The 23,352-nt window shown below is 44.6% G+C and overlaps 1 protein-coding gene across 1 annotated transcript in view; it reads right to left on the bottom strand.

The window, feature by feature from the left end:
- Positions 1–6,659: 6,659 nt before the first annotated feature.
- The window catches only part of cadm3 (cell adhesion molecule 3), a 79,452-nt gene continuing 62,759 nt past the window's right edge, over positions 6,660–23,352 (bottom strand). Inside the window, exons 5-10 of the mRNA XM_076098621.1 lie at positions 19,599–19,769; positions 18,875–18,965; positions 13,245–13,417; positions 11,661–11,681; positions 9,450–9,575; positions 6,660–6,778 (exon numbers count right to left, since the gene is read on the bottom strand). Coding sequence (XP_075954736.1) covers positions 6,660–6,778; positions 9,450–9,575; positions 11,661–11,681; positions 13,245–13,417; positions 18,875–18,965; positions 19,599–19,769 — 701 coding nt within the window. The remainder of the gene's footprint in view (positions 6,779–9,449; positions 9,576–11,660; positions 11,682–13,244; positions 13,418–18,874; positions 18,966–19,598; positions 19,770–23,352) is intronic.

Raw genomic sequence — 23,352 nt, 5'->3', positions numbered from 1 at the left:
CCACCTCCTCCACGCCTCCCCGCTCCAAATCTCCGTTTTGGACTCCAGTGGGCGCAACGAGAACTGCGTATGGAAACTTAAAATCATTCGATGATTTGATTCGATTGTTTTATTGCAAACATGTAACAAACCTAGTTGGAAAACGAAACAATAATAACCAATACAATCAACAGTAAACATAAACAGCAAAGTCTACATAAATTAAATAAATAAATACTGTATGTTTTTGTAATGAATGGAATAGGCGGAATAAGGTCCTTCTCTTTTCCATAAATAAATACAATTATAATCTTAATGTTTATGCACATATGGTCTACACATAAATATTCACCTCACTATATTACTAAACAAAAACCTGAAATCATCAAGTGCTTTAAACTCACTTTAAACAGAATATTCTGGAGCAGATTGTCAATCTTTTATAATATTGAAATAAATGCCGTACAAAACTGTAGTGATGTTGGATTACGACATACATTAAAGGGCAAATCAGAAAATTGCAGATATATTATCATATGTCATATAACCCTTCAGGACTCCCTCTGTTGTAAACAAAAGACATGTTCGTACTCACCGCTGTTAAGCTAGCAGCTTACAGAAGACTCTGTGCAGGCAGACAGGTAGCCCGTCCAATCATTACATTCAGGCCAAGTTAAATGTATTGATTGCTGTCAGGATGTGAGTAGAACACAATATGTTTTTTAGATAAATTACCTACCCTAGCTTTAACAAAAATGGTCTCTTGCCAAACTTAGATTTTTCCAATGTTTTTATTAAGTCGTGAATATTCAAAGTCATAGAGACATTAAAAAAATTATATAATATGATAGTAATCAGTTATTGTTTTTATTATCAGGCTTTTGAATTGTAGTGCTACTGTTTTGTACACCTTTAACTTTTATCGTCATTAAATTAAATCATTTTTTTATTATCTTACATGATTTAGTTTTTGTGCATTGCTATAAAACTGTTTTATACATAATGTTTTAGTAGGAACTTACTCTCCGGCATTCAATAGCATGTTTAAAGTGACTTCTTTTTAGGGAAGTTCGATGTCAGATAAATCATTTTCCATAAACGTCAAAGATCAATAGCTAATCAAGCGCTTATATTCTTACAGATGACCTAACAGTCTGCAAATATAGCAATATGTTGCAGAAGATACATCTGGGGAAATAAGTGTTTTAATCCAAATTGTGCTGTATCTCTCAAATGAGATCAGTTTTGACACTGCACACCTTTGTAAGCACGTATTTTGTTCAGTTTTAATCAGATCCCTTTGGTGAAAACTGATAAAGTCTCAGCAATAAGCAAACTCTTGTTTTGTACATGGAATAAGTCGGTATACAAGAACAAGCCGTGCAAAAACAAGTCTTTTATCCTCAGACAGCTGGACTGAGTTATGGGTATCCATGAGGATTGTGACCATTTACACATATGGGAGGATTACCGAAAGAGCCTACAGGGCCCAGGGGCCCAAGAGGCCCCTAAGCCAGATCTTCTGAGTGAAGTCGCTGTTAGTAACACTTCTTGTCGCATAGCTAAAGGGATTAGGCATCACTGTCAATAACAGAGCACCAAAAGTCCTGAGTGAATAGATAAACATTCACTTTCTATCTATAGGACTTTGGTGTATTTTGTTAATGTGCTGTGATGTTTAATTGAGTGTTCCTGCGCTGTACATCGTGCCTGTTGAGATACAAGTGAATTTAGTTTGTGCTGTTCTAGTATCATGTGCACAATGTAAGTCTGATTATTAATCTTAATTAAGACTAGTATCAACATGTAGTAACAGTATTCTACAAACACAGTCCATACTGAAGGAGTGGAGGCAGGGAAAGATAAGAGGAACCAAGGATCTCAGAAAGAAAGACAGAAACATCCACAGACTAATGTATATGTTTTGTCTGTGAGAGAAAGAAAACATTATTAAATCACTGTTAGAAAATAATGAGATAAACCAACCAACCTGCTGAGTTTCAAAGGGACTTTCAATTCTTGCATTCTACTGACCTCTGCTGGACATTGTCATTAACTGCATATAGATTTTTAGAACCTGTTACCGATTTAAAGTCTTACATTGAGTAGTTATTGGATTTGTGAGAGTATTGATCATGTCCATTATTCATTGAAAAGATGATGTTCACAGTCTTTTGTACACTAACTAACAATACTAGATGACTAATGCACACAGACTTCTGGAGATATTCATGAGCATATTTCAAGTGAGATTTGTTGTTTCCCTTTTGGAACAGAACATTTTAGTTGTTTGAGGAAATGCCGGGGTTGGTCACCGCAACAAGAAAAGGACCGATCCAGGCAGAAACCCGATCAACCTTCTGGACACGAAGAACCAATGACGAGACGGGTGAAATTAACCCAAATGCATGTTTATTGAAGTCAACAACTGAACTGGTATTTTACCAAAAAAAAACAAAAAAAACAAGAAAAACAAATACTGTATGAACAATCCAACAGACGCAGACCCACCACGGCATGCGGTTGGGTCTCGCCTTGATGACATCATCAGCCATAGTACAAATTAACATACATGACAGCACTATTCCCATGTGATATGGATATTTATTCAAAAGGAAGACTTTTCATCCAAAATAATAAGTCTGAGAACAAAGACGCTGTTTCAGTCATCGAAATGATAACGTTTTAGTGAATGCAACACACGTAGGAGTGTCTCCGGGGTCTGTTTTGGTCGATTAATACACACCTCACACTCATACACAAACACACACACACATATGCACAAATACACCAAAGTCACAGACGTCATGCCTGCCGTGCATACCCAGATATGTGTGTGGATGTGTATGTACCCAAAGTGTGTGTGCTCAAAGTGTGTAAGGTTGCGCTTGTAAGAGTATCCAGTAAAGGCAACACTATATACATGAAATTATAGAGGGAGAGAAAAATGGTTGTTGAAACAATAAAATGCGAAAATCAAATTTTCTAACCTCCAAGATTTGGAAAAATCTAAGTTAAAAAAAAGAAAGACAATGATTATCAATTGAACTGAAAGAGATACATTTAAGATTATGCACACCTTTTACAAAACATAATTTAAAAATCAATTTGTTTATACTACAAAAATAAAGCGATGACTGGCAGCTAGTGTGCGACTGCCTGAAGAGGAGTTGGTGAGAGTCGAGTGGTGGCGCAGGAGAGCTCAGGAGAGCTCGGTCTGACTGAAGGAGGCAAAGAAAAGCTGCCGTTTGCTGGCATCTGGTGACAGCTAGTCATTACTGCACTGACGCGGCGAAATATGAATTAGACGTCCCAATGTCAACGCCATCGCACCCCTACACCGGTTTGATGCGGCGGCGGTGGGGGAGCAGCAGAACGAGTCCTACTCCCTCAGTTCTCTCAGCATCATCCAGAGGGCTGCTGTGCCGAGGAGGTGCAGACGGGTTTAACTGGGACACGGTCTATGTTTGCAGATCAGAGAGCAGCAGGGGGAGGTCAGTCGGGCAGACCGCCCGCTCTTGTCTCAGGAGAGATGCTTGTCGGCACTCCTCATCTCCAACGCTATCTACATTTCCAACCTTTTCTCATGCAAGCTACATGCTAGCACATTAACTAAGACGAAGGACAGGACGATAAATTACAGGCAAATACAGGTCCATTAGTTTTTAAAAGACACTACACTTTGTTGAGTATGAGGCAGGTGTTTCTTTTTCTCCATTCACAGAGCAGAATTAGACTGGGGTTAAAGGTCACTCTTCAAAGTGGACAAAGAGCTCTGTGAGACACAGCCCAAGTATCCTCTGGTCTGCAGACAAGAGTACTAACGCTGAAGGGTGTTGTGGAGCAAACATGGGAATAAACAGTGTTCTGAATTCTTTGAAATATTCAAATTGTCTGGTGCAAACAGTCTCCAACAGAACACTGGTTAAGCCAAGTTTACGACAGCGTCGCCCCCCCCCCCCCCCAAATTCCAACCGAGAGCTCTAGGGGGGAAAAAAGTAAAAATACAGCAGCTGACCCTGCTTCAGGCCGCGTGACCCTTTGTAGTATAGCTAGCTTATCGACACACTAGCCGGGCCACTTGCTTTTTAAAGTAGCTAGTTAGGTAGCAGCTAACAACAATGCGGGGAAAGGTACGAAAAGCACGGTCCCTGAACGTTCCCAAAAAAGGGGGTGTACAAAAAAAAGCTATCACAGACATGATCGTCGACAAGTAAACTGACAACAGCAAATGGATTCCGCTCGAGAACACCGCCCAAAAAAAGTGCCGCAGAGAGCCATCAGCGCACGCCAGCAAAACCGAGAGACGCTACCTCTACTCGTACGTCTACGGACTCCGGAATGAGACGGAGACCAGCAAGGAGAACCGGACATCGATTAGAGATGAAGGGCGGGGAAGGAGTGATGAGAGGAGGAGAGACGGGGTGAAGGTGGATCAGGACGCAGACGAGATGATTGATTAAAGAATGGGAAGAAACGGACGAGTGGAGCGGAGGGAAGGAGACGGAAAAAAGAAAAAGAGAAGAGGACATTTACGTTCCTAAATGACTTTCTTCAGTGTTAGTGCTGCCCAGACTCCGGCTCGGGCACCCGGCCCACAAAGCCGAACCTTGGCATGCGTACAGTCTGGAGCCCAGAGCCTCTTAGTTAGATTGCAATCAATTTCCACGACCGGGCCAAGTGGAGCTTGCCAGCGCCGAGGCGAACTCCCAACCCTAATAAAACACCGTTCATTTATGGGAACCTTTTGCTAAGCTGGCGCATGATTCCTGCTTGCAATAACACTCTCACACACACACACACACACACACACACACACACTCACACACACACACAGAGAAAGAAACAATAACAGAAAAGGTTTTTTATTTTCTGCCAGGAAGTTTTGTTTGGCCCCGCAGTGGAAAGCAAGACAGCATTTTCCCCTCCCAGAAGCAGCGACGGTGCCAGCTTCTTAGAGGAAGTCATGATGTCACTACTTAATGAATACAGCGCCAGGTGGCCTCGCCAAGACAAGCAGTCTGCTGCAGGGAGAAAGATGGCGGAGTGGAGCCAAGTGGAAGGAAGACCACGTGCACCGGGGCCAGTGCTACTCCAGGAGAACTCCACCAAAACACTTTGACACCTTTTTTTTTCCGGAGCCGCGTTCGACCGAGGTTATTTGCTACAGTTCAGTGTTTGGGAGCAGAGGGCCCGACAAAGCAGGGAGGGGAAATGTTCGACACTTTAATGTGGCGCACGGGAAAAGAAACGTAAAGAGACAAGAGACAGCATCAAAAACATGGACCTCAAAATGGAAAGAAACACAAGTCGGAAACATTGGATGTATGGACTCCTGGACTAACACACCGACAGACACTGTAAACTGTTAACACTGACAGTAACACACTGAGACACCGACGAGAGAAAACCTCTCATAAGTCTCGAAAAACCAAAAGAAAAGAAAAAGAAATAAACAAAGAAGGAAAACATTCCTCGTACAAATATTTTGCAGTTAAGGTTAGTTTTCATCGCAACATCATTGTTATTTTTATTTTTTTTTTTTCCCAGATATTGATAGTTTTGAACTCTGCATTTCCACGCATGTAATAAAAACAGGCAGGCTTTTTTTTTTTTTTTCTTTGAGTATATGCGTCACTGTAATGCAGTAACAGACTGTATGAGATACAGGGAGATGTAGAGAGACAGAGAAGAGGGACAGAAGAGGAAGGAGAGGAGAGAGAGAGTGTATTTACAGCACACCAAACATTTTTCTGTCAAGTAAAAAGAATGCTATATAATTCTATATATATATATTTATATATGTATACTGGAGCCCCTTGGCTTGGTAACGCAAGGCGGGGAATGCTATTGTTGCACGAGTGTTGCATGTTGTGTGATGCTGCGTTGTGGGAAATTCAACGGCTTGTACCAAGGTGTGTGGTTGACGCAGGAAGAGGTTCGATGGCGTGAAAAGATTAAACTGAGATGGAGGAGAGATTATGTTTGTCAGTAATAATTGACTTTGGATGGATTTGTCTGCCACCAGAGTGTTTACAGAGGGATACTGCCTTGTTAGATGGAAAGAATGAGGACAAACAAAAATGTTAAAAGACAGAGTCGGTTTGGTTTAAATGTTGAGGAGACGGGTTTTTGCGAGGTGTGACAAGTGAAGTATCAGCTCCGGGATGCCGGAATGTGAGTTACAATTTTGCTTTTTCGAGGCGCTGACAGTTAGAAGTAGGATACTTGTGTGACAGTGTGTTAACGTGTCATTCAGAAATAATTCAGACGTGTTAGTACAGAAGGAGGCTCGAGTTTGTTAATCTGGGCATCTACGAGCATTCAAGTCCGCGTGAGAAGAGTTTTCCCCCAAAACTGACTCGTGTATGTATGTGTGTGTGTGTGTGTGTGTGTGTGTGTGTGTGTGTGTGTGTAACTTCAGTTCATCCGTATGTCAGTGCAAATTCTCACTTCCCTGTATCAATGCAAAGAGGGTCGTACCAGCTGAAGCTCTACGCATCTCTTTATCCTGCACTCAGTTCCTCCCCTCCCATCATCCCTCCGACCGAGTGAAGAACTGAAGCGTCGTGAAAACAAATGGAGGTTGTTTTTCTCCCCTCCCCTCCCCTCCCCCCTCCCTCACTCCTGCCCTCTCCCCTAATCCACATCCTCCAGCTTCTCCTCCTCCCGTCCTCTGTCTAGATGAAGTACTCCTTCTTGTCCTCTGCTCCGGAGTGGCCTCCCTCTGCGTTGATGATGGCCGTGTCCGCGTCGGGGGCGTCGTCCGAGCCCTTTGCCTCGTGGGTCAGATACGTTCCTGTGGAAGGAGAGAGTCGAAGAGACGAGAGAGAGAGAGAGAGGGAGAGGGAGAGAGAGAGAGAGAGAGAGAGAGAGAGAAGGGAAGGAGAAATAAGATTGCTGAGGCAGTAAAAGTCAAACGGACAAACAGACAAAAGGTCACGGACTGTTATAAACAGTGGAGTGGCGAGATGTTCCAATATGATGTCTAAATTATAACTTCAGGTGCTTTTGATAACCTTTGATGCTTTTCTTTTCTCTATTGTTGTTGAATTACTATGTAGTAAAGTGTTCTCTAGTTTGTGGGAACGCTAGGACACAAAAAGTCCAGAGAACTAATAAAAAGAATGTGTTTATCTGGATACCATGCAGGATTTGTCCATGAAGAGGTATTTTTTGGTCACAACTCAGGAAAAAGTCAGTTAAAGTTTTCTTTTATTTCCCCGCCAATCCTGTGTCTGCAGGTCCAAAGACATTTAGATGGATCGGTTAAAAACTGGGCTAAATTCAATTGAAAAGTGAACATTTTTAGACATCTATAGGTTATATGTATCAGTAGTTTTCACAGCGTTTCAATGAATGTATTTCAATGTTTAGTTCAAAGTTAAATATATAGTATAATATATTTTTTTGAAAACAGTTGAAACTCTAGACCAGTGGTCCCCAAACTAAGGCCCGCCTCCACATTTGGCCCGGCCCCCTGAACAATACCAGAGACGCATTATGATTTTTTTTCAGTCTGGCCACGCAAATCCTAGACTAGCCCCTGTCAAATAGAACGGAATAATGGCGAAAAGGTTAGGTAAGAGAAAAATTGATTCAGAATGCAGGGTATTTAACCTGCAGTGGTCAAACGATTATTTTTTTGTTCAATGCAAAGAAAAGGCTGTTTGTCTCATCTGCCAAGAGGCGGTGGCGGTATTCAAAGAATACAATCTGCGCCGACACTATGAATCCCGTCACAAAGACAAGTATGATAACTTGCAAGGCCAAATGCGAGCAGACAAACTCTCAAAGCTAAAAAGTGGACTGTTAGCTCAGCAGAATACATTTGTACGCCAAGCTCAGCTGAACTTTTTTCTGTGAAGATCCCGGAAAGGGTTATTAATATTTGGTTATGTGTGGCTTTCTGGAAAACAATAAATGTTTACATTTAGGCACCCCTGCGATCGTCACACTTTTTCTGTTACAAACTGACCCCGGCCCCCATCAGAGAAGGGAAAAGTTATGTGGCCCTCACAGGAAAAAGTTTGGGGACCCCTGCTCTAGACATCTAAAAGCTTTTCAGCCCAAGATATCGAGACGTCTTTCAACCTCCAAATCCACAAATCAGTACTTAAGTACTCCCAAAGCCCCCCAAAAGGGCTCCATCAAGCCTTTGTCATCCAAGTGAAACCCTGTCCCGTGTTTCAGGGAGTTGATATTCTCCAGGTGACTTTCTTGCTAAGATTCAAAGAGCAGCTTCACGGCTTCTTTTTGCTGTTTTTAGACATATGCTTATTTTCATGTTCATACTTGTATTTTGGGTTATAGAACGTGTTAACATGCTTCAATGTTCATAAAGCACTTTATTTTTCTCATATTGTCTGTCTGAGTATACCTGTATTAAACCTCCGTGCGCCTGTCTTTTTTTCCCCTGCAATACGGGACCTTTAACGAGATCCAAACTTTGGTTAAAACCTTGGAAAGTATTGCTTTGTGAGGACTATCCTCTGAGTGCACATATAGTTGTTTCATCGATTGCTTTTCTGCTTCATTAGTGAGAACTATCTGCATTTACTCTCACATAATGGCAATGAAATGACAGGGAATGACCCATTTTCATGTACTACGGTCCGTGTAATTGCCCGCTCCTCTGCTTGCCCCTGAACTCGTACACATTTAGTCACCAGACAGTGAGGAGCTTCACGCTATCACCCCCCTGATCCTACCCTCCTCTACACAGGTGCATTAACCAACCTGGAGGGAGTCACTAGGTGCAGCGACACGGACACGATCCCTCACAGACTCGGCATCTGTGAACACTGGCCACCAAGTGTTCAATATTCTGGACCAGCTGTGGCGCACTGGGGCGGCGGGAGGTGGGCGAGTGTTTATCAACCGAGCCACCTGGGAGCTGAAATGCGTTTAGTGCCTTTTAAATTTCACCTGTCTCCGGCTGGAGCTGAGACATTTGAATTTGCTTTGTTCTTGTTTGTTTGTGTGCTTAAAAAGGGTGTTTTTGAGAACTGAATAAGAGTGAAATGAAAGACAAAGAAACACTGTTTTGTTGTCTCCCACGCACAGAGCACACGAGCAACAGGGAAACTAACCAACATCATGAACGGGAAGCGTTTCGGTCCAAATGCATCACTTTATTCCCAATATTTGACTTTATTTACTACGCTGCTGAAATCTCGCTAGCGTCAGGAAATCTTATCTCACAGGCAGCTGAACTAAAATGTATAAAAAGGCAATGTATAAACATTCACTTATTGTCTTTCATTCAATCTATGCTTTGAGAGTAGAATAGGTTTATGCACATATACGTATGAGCGCATTTGCATCTCCGTGCATTTGTATTCATATGCATGTTTGTACGTGTGAGATCCAATCTTGGTACGCATGTATCCATATTTATGCCAGTATATCTCATGCATGCATGCATGAGTGCGTCCCCGTGTATCTGTGTGGGTGTGCGAGCAGGTGACCTTTGTGTCTGATGAGGTATCTGCCGAGGACGATGAGGAGGCAGAGCAGGATGAAGACGATAACGGCAACCACCCCTCCGATCACGGCGTGGTCCACACCCGAAGAAGTCGACATGGCTGTGGGGTCTTAAGAAGGAGGGTTTCGGGAGGGAGAGGAGAAAGGAGAGGAGAAATGGTCGTGTGGTAAAGATAAGGGAAGGGGAGAATCGATAAGAAAGAAAGAGACAAAGAGAGATAAGAGCATGAGGGATAAATAAGGGGAGAGAAGGGAAAGAGAGACAGAGATTTAGAGGGAGGAGGGGGGAGACGTATGAATATTGGTGGAAACAGGAGACAGATGATGAAAGGCAGCAGAAACAGAGAACGAGAGAGAGAGAGAATAATGGGGAGAGTGACAGAGAGAAGGCAGAAAAAAAAGAACAGGGGAGCGGAGAAGACTTGTCAATATATAATGCCCCGGCACAGCGGCAAACCTTCAGAAGACAAAGACAAGGATATGAAAAGAAAAAAAGAAAAGCCAGGCGAAAGAAAAAAGGGGGCCACCACGTCACCCTTCATTAAAGATTGTTCGTGACTAACATGCAACAGGATTGCAAAGTGTACCCACCAAGTCCCACCAAGTCCCGAGCACTTGTAAGGACCTTGTGGGAACAAAGGCTGCTGATGTCGGGTGAACTCACTGCCCCCTTTTGTGCTCTTCTGTGGACTAAGACGCTCTGAAAACACTCAGTCGAGAGGAATCCGAGGCTGGACTAACAAACCAGGGAATGTGGGGCAACTGCTCCGGCACCCCAAAAGCCCCCCCGATTCTGATTCTGTGAGCATTTGATTTGATTCAATCGTCTGCGAGTTTAATCCAGCCACGGCGGATCCCAAATTATAAAGACAGTAAACTCAAGAATATTTTCTGAAAGTTTAGTTAACAATTGCCGTCCGACAAGCTGAAAACAAGACCCCCCCCCCCCCCCCCTTTTCCTCGTCTCTAAAAGGCTGAGATGCAAGTTTTTCACCCAACAGCAGAGATTTGATATTTTCAGTTTGCCTCACTTCAGCCACTTTAGCTACTCGCCGCTCAGAGGAGAAAGCAATCAATGCAGAAATAATTTGATACATCATTTATTTCGCCTGACTTTTCAAACCGGATCAGACGCTGGGTGTCATTTTTGAAAGGCACAACCGTAAAAATAGACTTTTTTTTTTCTTTTTTTTAGACGGAATGTAAAGGAAAAGGAGTTGGAAAGAAGAGACTGCACTTTGTGAATGTTTGAGGGGTCAAACCAATGTGAAGGGAAAAGGACTCAACCGGGCATATGGGTAAACAGCTAGCTTATACACCCAACAGCCCCTGACAAGCAGAGAAATGAAGGCCAAACTGAATCTGAAGAGGGAAGGAACACATTACAACCAGCTGGGACACAAAATGATGGACTGAACGGCCAATTTTGGAGGAAAACAGTCACATTTCAGCCAGTTAGCGAAGTGAAGGGGCATGACAACAGCCAGCCAGAGGCCAGCCACAGACAGAGAACAGAGAAAAGAGGGGAGGGGTGGTGGGGAGAGGGGAGACTCTGAGCACCAGTCAGAATGAGACACACACACACACAGAAAGTCAAACACACACACACACACTCTGGCTGGCCGGCGTGGAGGTGAGAGGGGCATGCTGACGAGGCGAGACTGAGAATGAGCCCATAAATCAGCATCAAAGGAAAGCAGACAAGACCCAAGAACACCTCGAAGCCCGGAACCCCCACCCCACCCCACCCAGCACACACACACACACACACACACACAGACACAGACACAGAAAAAAACGCACATATATAGAGACACACACAAAGAGGAAGTGGAACACTGTGTATATGACTTGTACCACTTAAGGGGTCATGCTCGTGTGTGCGTAGATAGATGTTAGTGCCCAATGTGAACATGTGTGTGTGTGTGTGTGCATGTGTGTGTGTGTTTTGAGCCTGTGCCTGAATGTATGGGCAACAACAAAGCCTTACGTGGGCAGCAGTGTGAAATATTCATCCCTCCGCTCTGAAGTTCAAAGTGTCCCTTTTTTTTGTTTTTTTTCCAGAGTGACAGGTGGCAAAAACAGACAGAGCTACAGACAGTCAGACCTACAGGTCCACAGACAGACAGACAGCTGGACGAAAAGTGAGAACGACAGAAAGTCAGAACGACAGATGACTGGTGGAAAAGTTATACCTGCACTGTTGTCGGCAGCATCTTCTCAAGTGGATGAGTAGATGGGTTGTTTGATGTTTAGATTGATGGATGAGTGGATGGATGGATGGATGGTTGGTGAGACGAGTGGAGGAGTGTGTGTTTGGGAGGTTCGTGGGTGGGGTTAGGGATTATCAACAGGAGGAAAGAGGAAAACAAGAAAAATAAAGACATGAAACAGCTGTGAAACGGGCACACGAATGCACTTTTCCTTCATTGTGCTTCTGCAATTCTTCTCTCGCTGTCAGCTTTGAGTATGTGTCTGTGTTTGCGAGTGTGTTTGTGAATGTAAAACAAACTCCCAGTATCCTTGACTGCTACACGATGCAAGCACAGTTTGTGTATTGAGAAGAAAAAAAAGAAGCAAAGTAGTAGCTTGAATGGTGTTTGTTTTTCCACTCCATTACTAAGCTTCTCGCATCTCTTTTGTTTGCAAGTGTGTGTGCAAGTGTGTAAACTCAGATGGTTTTACCTGTGAAAGTGTAAACTCCATCCAGCCGGACGGAAACTGAGGGAGTAAGGGAGGAGAATGGGGAGGGGGAGGAGGGATTGCCGGTGGACGGAGCGATGCTCGCGGAGGAAGGGGGAGGAGGGGAGGAGGAGGGAGAGAGTGGCAGGTCGGGGAAGAGGGCGTTGGAGAGGGTGGTGGTGGAGAATTCGGAGATGGTGGTCGACGCGTCAGCCGCGGCGGGGTCGGGGGAGGAAGAGGTGGAGGGGGAGGTGGGGGTGAGGTCAGGAGGGGAGGAGGAAGTGGAGGTGGAGGTGGGGGTGAGGTCAGGAGGGGAGGAGGAAGTAGAGGTGGGGGTGGAGGCGAGGTCAGGAGGGGAGGAGGAAGTGAAGGTGGAGGTGGAGGCGAGGTCAGGAGGGGAGGAGGAAGTGGAGGTGGAGGCGAGGTCAGGAGGGGAGGAGGAAGTGGAGGTGGAGGCGAGGTCAGGAGGGGAGGAGGAAGTGGAGGTGGAGGCGAGGTCAGGAGGGGAGGAGGAAGTGGAGGTGAGGTCAGGAGGGGAGGAGGAAGTGGAGGTGGAGGCGAGGTCAGGAGGGGAGGAGGAAGTTGGAACAGAGCTGGAGCTAGAGAAGACGTCAAGAGGAGAGGAGGTTGGGGGGGAGGAGGTGGAGGAAGAGGGAGAGGTTGGAGAGTCGAGGAGGGACAGGGTGGTGTCTGGGGAGTCTGGGTCCAAGGGATCTTGGAAGGAGGAGGAGGAGGCATAGGAGGAGGATGAGGAGTGGGAGAGAGCAAGCAAAGCGCAAAAATGGCCACGGATCGAACGCACGGGACAGATAATAGTGAAAGGGAAAAAAGCGCAAGAACGAGCGAAAGCAGTTGGATGGCAAGCGGTGGCGTTGGTGATGGTGGCGCGGTTGGATGAGAAAAAAACCCAAAAATAACGGGAGGAAAGAAACGAAAGAAAATCAGAAGAGAAAAAAGATGGAAGTACAAGCAAAAGCCACAACAAACGACAGAAATAAAGAAACGTGATGAAGAAAAGCAAAAGAAGAAGACATCTCCCCTCTTCCCCACCACACATTTTTCATTCTTCCTTCCTGCTGTTCACTTTTCATTATTACCTTGCACCAGGAGTGTGTACTCCCCCTGGCTGTTCCCTATGCCGTTGTCAGCAAAGCAGAGGTAGACGCCATTATCTGATTTATTGAGCCTCTCGAAGTGCAAGAAAGCACCGTCGACTTTGGCCATCGGGGGGAGCTCTCCGTCCTTCTTCTCCCATTTGAAGGAGGTGGGCCTGTTGAGACAGGAGAGAGAAAGAGAAGACATGAAGAATGAGTTGAACTGTACATGCTCTGCAAATTCAAAAAATAAATAAAGAAAAAAAGTATACTAAGTAAAAGTAAAAATCAAAAGAGGGGAAGGGAGCAATGACAAGCGCTGCAGGACAAAGAAAAATAATGATGAAATGATCAAGGGTGAGGTATAAATTGAAAGAAAAGAAATGGTTGGAAGTGAGGGGAGGCTTGGAGGAATGAAGACGGAGAAAAGAAAAGATGAAACCAGGGGAGGAGAGAAAGTGATAACAAATAAGAGAAAGAGATGGATGTTGCAGTAAGAAAAGAAGGGACTGAGGGAGAGAATGAACGATGGACAGAGTTGAGGAAAGTTGTCGCAGCAGACGGTAAAAAGTGGGAAGAAAAAAGGAACGATGAAGAAAATGATGGAAAGGAGGACGGGGTTGGGAGGAGTGGCGCAGCTGGAAAAAAAGAAAAGAGATTAAAAGAGATGGAGGGAGAAGAAGACAACAGAACGAAGATCAGCATTTCAAATCAGCCTGCGTTAAAAAAAAAAAGAAAATCCATTCTGCATAACAGATTGTGTATGAGAGAGATAGCGAGACGTGTCTTGATAAAAGAATCAATTATGTAAATGTACGAGTCCTTAAGGGCTGTACAGTAATTACAATGACGGGGAGACTGAAACGGGGACAGAGCTGAATGGGCCGGACTGATTAATCGCTCTTGGAAATGTGGGAAAAAAACCTCAGCGACACCTAAAGGTGCAATCTGTAGACTCGTGATGGAGGCCAGGTGGCCTTTTGTGCTTGGAAAGGCACGAACAATACATCTCTAAGACCAATATCTTAAATTCCAGTCGGATGTTTCTAAAAATTCAAATAATTCTGTCTGTTGATGCTGCCGGGCAAAAATTGAAAGCTAATGAGAAACATCGTCTGCTCCCTTGACACCTGCTGCTGAGCAAACACTTGGGAGAGTGTGGACTTTAGTATGAAGCTCAAAGATTTTGAATACGTGTCTTTTTTAGGAATATAAATCTTGAAAAAGAAGAAAAAGAAGAGCTTCAGCGTTCAGTTAGCTGTCCTGAGGCAAGTGAATTTTAAAGCCATGAAGTTCAAAACAAGCGTGTCATGGTCATGTTTGGCTACATCGTCTGGTTACCTGCAATAAAACGGAGTCAGCTGTTGTATTCCACCGCCTCCAAATGTTGGATAATATGCAATTAACTGAACAATTAACTTCGCATTCACAGGCAGTAACTGGTGCAGTGTTATTATACACATAATGCTCAAAAGTCAATCGCTGTATTACGGCAGGTGGTTTAAGTGCGGGAAGCTGATTGGTCAGACCGCGCTGATGATTCCCACCATGCACGAGTGTCTAAAAATCTACGTTTGTATTCATGGCTACGAGCTCTAGGTGGAAGCTTCTCAATTAGCACGCATGCATTAATAAACACTGCACAAAAGTCATGATACGCTTGAAGACATTCGTTATTGCAATTATGGGTACTTTGGAGGTGCATATTCCTCCCTCTCCCAGCTGTAATTATTATCACGGTAAAGAACGCGCTGTTGGGTGTTTTTGCTAAATTGTAACACTTATTTCTACCAACAGTATCTGTTGTGTGATCAGGTCTTTTTACAGTTAGAGGTTATTGAAGGATGGAGCTGGTATTACGTTATATTCTTCTCATGTTCAACAAACCAACTCTCATTACTACCCTGTCTGAGCCACTCAGTCCCAAGGCCGTTGGTTCCAGAAGAAGACGGACATATTTAAAGCTGCTCTCGTCAATCTTTTCATAAAAACAATGGATGAAATGACTAATCGTCCGTCTCCGCGCTTCACCTCAGTGGAGTGTTTCAGCTTTTCTCAGCTCTTGCTTTTACAGCTCGCAGTTTAATGTTAATGTTGCTCCGTGTCTGCCAGCTGGGTAAATAAACAAGCCCCTGTTTGCATACTCGTCGGCTATAAAAACTTTTATAAGGTGATAGAATGCGTTGTTTACAACATGTTGCGCTGCCCCTATGTGGACAAAAGCATGAATTATTGTATCTTTTCAAAAAAGGGCGTACTATGTTCTTTTAAAAGAGCTGAGAACTAGCAGCGCGAACTCAAACAGGAGCACAAATAGTGCTTTTGTTGGGGGACTATTTTGAGCTGCGGATTAATACACGTTCGGTTGCACTAGTGACAGCCTATAACTAAAATAAACCATCATAACAACAGTCATCGAGTGCCATAATGTGTCTCACTGATGAGTTTGGAGCAGAATAAACTTCATTAGACTTTAACTACTGAGGCAATACTTCGCGATATTCCGGCATTAACTGTCACATTTAAAAACGAAGAATGACATCATGTTGATAATACACATAATGTTAATATCATGTAAAAGAATCATTTTACATATACAGTAATGATTACAGACTCTCCACATTATTTTAGTATTTTGGGTGTAATGTAACAAAATAAACAAAGGACAAGATCAATTGGTAGCATTATCATTATCGCCAGATATCGGTATCATGACTTCCTATGGCCCCGATGACCGTTTAGAGAAAGTCTGACATTGTGACGGCTCTACTTGTGAGTAATACATTCCTTGTTGGTTTTGGTCCTTCGTGGGATTTGTTAACAGCGAGAGAAATATAGCATGTGGCCGGCCTTATCCTGTTACAGGTTGCAGATTACTGTAATCCTGTTACATGTCACCTGCCGTATTCTAACCCCGGTCATGACCTTGCTCACACGAGGAAGCTTTGCACGCAATACATCTCCGTTATGCAAAGGCTTTTTAACTTCAAAATGTAAAAAGTCTCGGTTAAATGATTCAAGCTCAGATATGTGATGCAAGCACTCCCGGGCCGTGCTGATGGAATAAACGGGAAATATAAAAAAAGAATGTCGAGCACAAATTCCTTTCTCTTCTATTAGAAAGCTCTTGCTGCCGGGCGTCAAGGAAACACAGTATTGAATTTGATACGGTAAGTTATTCTTTTGAACCTGACGGGATGTGACCACGGAGAGAAAATAGTGTGTATCACGGAGCGGAGTGTGACGTTCGGTGAGTTTGATTGGGGAGGGCAGCTCGAGGGGAGGAGAGGGATCCGAGTGGCTGGGCGTGCCGTGTGGAAAGGTGTCGTCGCGGTGATTGGGTTTTGACTGACAGCTCCGGGGGCAACCTGTATCTGATTTGATTGGACACTAGATCATCCACAAGCGGCGGTGCACACAGCTGAACGTGGTCCCCTTCTCTAAGCATGCGCACACACGCACACACACTTTCTCTCCCTCTCTGACTTAGTCATTCGTTGCTTGTCACCAAATCTTTCCGTCTCCTCTCCGCCCACGCTTCTCTCCGCTTCCCTCCATCTCTCCGTCTCCTGTCGGTTTGTTTTCTCTCCCCCTCTACCTCTCCTTGCCTTGTCATTTGTTTTTTTTTTGCAGCGATCTCACAGTTTCTCTTTTCTCTTTAGCCTTATTTTTCCTTTCTACATACAGCCTCTGCCACTCAGTGTACACTTTATGTAAAACCCTCTCTGTGTATCGGGATCCCAGCGGGAGCTGAACCCTGGCACTGCCAGGGCCATTTTGAACTACAGAGAACCGTTCATTAGCATTGAACATGACTATGTTTTGTATTGAACATACATAATTCACTGGCCACTTTCATCCACAAATAAATACATTATAGCATAGAGGTGGTCCCCGTGGGAATTGAACTCCGGGCCGCGGCACACTGTTCACGCCTTGCTTTTCTGCTGTCGATAATTTATCGACTCCCTTACTGCCTGTTAAAGCACGTCCATGTCATGACAGCCACCTCCTCCTGCCCCGCCCCCTATCTGTTCCACCTGCCAATCAAACTAACCGGCTAGTCCTATTCCTCGCCACTCCTGTGATGAGCCGACAGGGGAGGAGAGAGGGGAGAGGGGAGGGAGGTGACAGGAGAGCAGAGCTGGAGGGAGAGGACGAGGAGGCGGGAGGGGGAGTTTAGGGGGGGGAAAGGTGCGAGGGGAGATAGAGCAGAGTTATAGGATAGGACGGGGAGAGGAGGGCAAGGAGGCATCGTGACAAGACGGAGAGGAGCGAACGAGCCGTGAGTGACACGGCGGCGGAGAGATAACTGATGATGGAGGGATGGAGGGAGGCAGGGAGAGGAGAGGAGAGGAGAGTGGATCGATAGGGCTGGTTGGCTGAAGGTTCATCTATAATGCAGAAAGGCCACGGGGAAACAGAGCATTTGGGTAGGCAGGATTTAAGACGGGGAGGGTTGCAGGTTGTTGTGTCTGTGAGTATCGGAGTTATTGCTTTCACACTGTATCAGTGGACACGCGAGAGCTTGTACAAGCAGATGTTTTTTTTCCGCTAACGGCGCCCATGTGTGTGTTTGTGTACGTGTTATGTTTGAACAAGTGCTTTCTTGCAAGAGAGGATGTCAGAAACGAAACGTGGAGATGCGTAATTTGACACTTTTTTTCAGTCTCTAAATGTGTGTGTGTCTGCGTCTTCATATGCTGGTCTAAAGGGCCTCTGGAAATCTACTGAGACCCTCTGGGGTAAGGACAGCAACACCCAGCCTGCTCTGTTTATTAGAGTCAGGGCTTCCATCAGTACATTAGTACGAGCGAAAAAGGCCTGTGAGAGAGGAAGCACTGGCCTTGTATAAATGATAGTCTATCGGGTAATTCACTCGGCATACGAACAATAGTGGTTCAAGAGATGGAGCTGAAAGATGATACGGGCCGTGAAGAGGCGATAAAAAGGCTACAAGCACTGTGAGAAAGACAGTTACATAAATCCTAAACTGACTGTCCATCAGGAACTGTCCTCACCAGAAGAATCTGTGATTATGTTTGAACAATCAAAGATACCGACCTTGCGTCGTCCTACGAATAAGCGAAGGTGGAAGTAGCATGATGTCATAGCATCTCATAAAGTGTGGGACCTTGACACCAACAGCCAAAGACGGTTTCTTCTAACCGCGAGCCGAACCTTCACCAATCAGGTGGTTAGTTAGTTGCTTAAACGTAACCAGACCTTGACCATGGAGGTGGCAGGTCAGAATAAAACCGAGTCAACACTTCACTGAAGCTCAATTGTGAATTACATTTGCAACGTTCACCATACAGATTTGCCACATGAACCACTGTTGTGCTGCTGTGGCTGTGGCATACAGAATGTACCACGTGTACTATTAGGTCGTCTTTCTCGTCAGTGGAATGTGAGCATGAGAGGAAGAAAGTCTTAGTTATGTCGCAAACTGCCTGAAGTTATATTGAAGTAAAAAACACTAGCTAATGAGTGTCAGTCGGCAGGAGACTGTGTATATGTGCAAGGGTGCATGTGGTGTCTACATTGTGTGTTTGAAAGTGTGTATGCACACAGACAGACATGGTGTGAATGAGACGTGCGTGTGCACGTGTGTGCGTGCGTGCGTTCCTTACTCGGGGTTGGCGTTGCCCGAACACTTGAGATGAAACTTCTCCCCCTCTCTCGGCAGATTGCTCTCAGGCACGATCTGCACGTTAGGGGAATCTGTAAGTGGAAGACAAACACACAGAGACACAGAGACACGCACACACACGCACACACACACACACACACACACATTATAGTTACATAACACAGGACTCATAAGCGCGCAGACGGGAACCGACAGTCTCATTCATCCCCGTCTGAAATCTACTCCCATCTGCATCCTGTAGGCGTCCCCGTCTCTCTGCCTCCCACCATGACATAACCCCCTTACACAACGACATCACTTTCCCTCAGCGATGCGGCGCTGCCGCCTCGCCCACAGGGTGGCAGCACCGACACAGACTCCGACGTGGCTCCATTTATGGTTTTCATTTCAGATGATAAACCTGCTCCTCTTATTCACAGTGACTCAAGTCTGATCAGGTGCGCCAGCAGAGGAAGGTTAAATTCCTGCGTGGTCATTATTACAGGTAGCTGATGTGAAACTATTGCAGCAGAGATCAAACCGCAAAGGAGGAAAATGTGACTCCGCTGCCTAATAAAGGAGAATAGCAAAGGCGGAAATATTAAAAAAATAAAGGCAGCAGTTTGAGGTTTAACTTTGCATCTCGCCTCTCACGTCCGTCTGTCCTCTACTCCCCCAGCATCCTCTGTGACTCCTCTCCTCCCCAATTTCCCCGGTTGACTCACACAACACCCGCAGAGCGCGCTCGCTCCTCTTGTCCCCCGGCGCGAGAGAGAGATGGTCGACGGCGCAGGTGATGAGGGCGTTGTCGTCGCTGCGGCTCACGTCCAGGGTGAGCTCGCTGCTCACGTTGTACGTGGGATCGTCTGGAATGGACTCCACCACGTTTGGACGTCCTGAGTTGGAGAGGGATGAGAGAGGGGGGGAGGGACAGTCAAGAGGAAGGTGTCTGCAGCTTAACCAGGGACACTATCAACACCAGTACAACGCAGACACACACACACAAATACCCACATACACTAAGGCACGTACACTAAGGCACCGAATAAGGTTCCTTTACTGTAATTAGGATGGTTTAATGTTGTAGAACTGTGCAGAGCTGCAATGACCTCCATTTGTTCCAATTAAATGAAGAATGCCTTCTGTGCGGTTACCTTGTGCCCCTGGGTGTTTCGCACGGCTATCTGTCATTATATGCCACAGACTCTGTGCGTCTAACAGTGCGTTTACTCACATTTCTAGAGCAATATCACACCTTTTCTCTTACTGCTCAGTGCTGACTCATCCGATGGTGTACACACAAATGTTTTATCCAATAAAATGCCATCACGGATTTTAGGACGACCCTATAAGCCATCGTATAAAACCTGCAGATCCATCTTTGCCTTCAAGGTAACTCGGACTAGGAGGCAGCAGCCACATGAGGTCTGAGGTGTTCTACAAGTAGTAGATCAACATAAAATGTATCAACAAGTTTTATGATTCATTAATGTGTTGTAAAGTTATTAATTTAGCTTAACCTCCAGCCTCTTAAAAACGTGAGCGTTTACTGCATTTCTACGTTTTACATTGAATATCTTTCGCTTTTTTGAACTGAAGTGATTTGAAAACACCACCTTGGGATCTGAAATCATTACGATGGGCGTTCTCCTCTCTTTTCTGATATCTTACAGCCTAAGCTATTAATCTATTAATCAAAAAGCTCATCTCGAGACAGCCGTTAGCTGCAGCCCTTAATATGCTCCATTTCCCAAAGTGCTGTGATTTTGGTCGAATTGACTTAAACGTACGCATGCGTGACAGGGTCTAACTAACAACTGCAGACTGTGTGAGAACAGTTTAATACGGTCAATAAAGTTATCACATCCTGTCAGTCGTGCACTCTGCCACAACATCCTTGTCCGTGAGGAAACACGGACAGAGAAGACGTCCATCTCACAGCTCCTTCATGGCATCGTCAAAGCTGCAAAAGTCAATGTTGCATGTTGTTAGCTCCTAATGGCAGCCAGAGTGAACTGAAAATTTCAGTTCCCTCAGTACCCAGAACTCCTGTAATGTAGCATCAGTAAACTGCTCACAGCACGCTCGTGTTTTCTAACCAGGCCAGCCTGTGATGTTTCATGCAGAAGGACACCAAAGGGACGACAGAGGCCAAAGATCTAATGTTGCTAAGTCCAGCTTTCTTTGGACTCACTTGCTGTTGCTTAGGAGACAGCTCGTATTTCGTTCACTGAGTACGAGGAAGCAACTAAACCCGAGCACAGAATCTTATTTTGTTTTTGGGCAAATAACGAGAATCTACAGCATCTTAACGGCAATCTGTTGCAGCCATGCTTGTTTCTTTTTTAGAGCGATGAAACAGGTCTGTTTTTATGATGTAATATTGTGCACAGATTGTCACATTGAGACGTTTTACATTTGATGTCGTCTTCCCTTTGCATTTTTTGGCAGCAGCCGCAGCAGTCTGTGCAGGAGGAAGAGAATAAAGGAAGAGCTGTGCAGGTGCTAGCGGGTCTGTGGGGCAGCAGCACCGGAGTTACACCAAGTATGAAAGCATCAACACTGTCATCCGGATCTAGCACTCTATTGTAAGAAAAGAAAAAAAACATAAAAGTGGGTGGTCGGACCGTGAAAGTGGTTGGTGAATCTTGGAAAGTGGACCAGAACCTTATCACTTTCTCTTGCGTGGAGTGACACGCACACACACACACACACACACACACACACACACACACACACACACACACACACACTCGGGCTTGCACACACAAGCATGGGCACATGTAGGTCAAGCTTATGAATAACATATACACAGAGGAGACAGAGATAATGGCAGGGGAGAAGATTGGAAAACACACGCAGACCCTCCTCCTCCCTCCTCCTTCCTCCTCCTCCTACAGAGAACTCTTCTAATACCACTGCATCTAATGACATCGCTCGTTATATTACCATAACCAGTCCTCTGACCCGCAGAGAAAATTAGTTTACCTTCCAGGTGCATTTCAATAATCCTACGCCACTCAGAGGAGTCCTTACGTCACACACTCTCTCTCTCTCTCTCTCTCTCTCTCTCTCTCTCTCTCTCTCTCTCTCTCTCTCTCTCTGTCGCTGTCTCTCTCTCTCTGCACACACAAACAGACAGTATACAGCCTTTATTAAAGACCGTGGATCTCCAAAACCAGACCTGGGAATGAATAAAAAATCCTGTTTGTTTTCAAATCATACAATTGAGCTTTAATAAGTTTTTCAGGTCAAAAAAGTCATGGAAGTGACTGAGAAAAGAAATAAGATGCAGTCACAAGACAGCTGTGGATCACATTTCCTCATAATTCACATTTCCTCAGTTCATTATTCGATAATTAGAGTAGATTTGCATGTCAGGTGCAAGTGGAGCAACAAGCGTATCGGGCTGGGAAGCAGCAACATGTTGTCACACTGGATTAGGTAACTAACAGACTCCCTCCCTTAAAGGGCCAGTTCATCCAAATTGCAAAACAAATTCATGTTTCAGCCACGCAAAGCAGTTTTTCTTCCCGTCGAGGTTTTCAGATATTCGTCTTTGATATATCTGTCTCTACGCATTTAAAATGGAGTTGAATTCAATTTCAATTGTGCTGCACACAGCAGTGGAAAGGGAATTTCCCTCACATCCCGGTGTTTTACTCTACTTAATCCACAGAACAGGCTGAGAACAGTTTTTCATACTCGGTAAAACTTCTCTGTTAAGAAGTAGTGCCAAAGGAAACTGTGCCTAGTGTGTTTTGTGGAGAGTAGACTTGCACCGATTAGACTTTTTAAGTCCTGATACAAATACCTGGGCTTTGAGTATCGGCCGATAGCGAGTACCGATACGATACCAGTTTAATTAACAAGCTGTGTCTCACTGTGTGGAAGAGACTGAGGTCATTCTTTGATGTGTAAGGCAACATCAGGCTTGACTTAAACAATGCTTTCTTAACTACGCAAAACAAAATATAACAAATAAATACATATATATATATATATATATAGATATAAATGTACTCTCTTGTTATCTAATATAATAATGGCTTTAATATACGATTACCAAACCTCTGTGTTAGGGATAAGTCAAAACCTGGAGAAATAAACTGAAAACTAAGTAAGTGAGAACCTTAAACGGTATTAAAAGCAGCTAGAATAATTTTTATATTCAGACTGCACACTAGCATATCTGTCCAACTCCAAACGGCAGACAGACGCAGTTAACGGCAAGCTGGTGATCGTAGAGGAGCGTTTAGCAGCTCCATATTTACCTGAAGACAGAGATGAAAGAGGGTGGATATTGGACTTGCATTCATCAGGTGGACACAAACACGTAAATACGTCTATTTAGGCAAAAGTTTGCTTCTGCGCCACGTTTGACATTTATATGACATCTGTATAAGCTGATTAAATGTGAATGAGCTTGTTCCTGCTGCTCCAAAGCAGCCAAAGAATCAATTAATGTGCAAAATATAG

Source organism: Anarhichas minor, unplaced genomic scaffold, assembly GCF_050575085.1.
Source record: "Anarhichas minor isolate MPS153535 unplaced genomic scaffold, ASM5057508v1 ptg000024l, whole genome shotgun sequence".
NCBI lineage: Eukaryota > Metazoa > Chordata > Actinopteri > Perciformes > Anarhichadidae > Anarhichas > Anarhichas minor.
The sequence above is the reverse complement of the archived record's forward strand: the minus strand, read 5'-3'. Positions and strand labels throughout refer to the sequence as shown.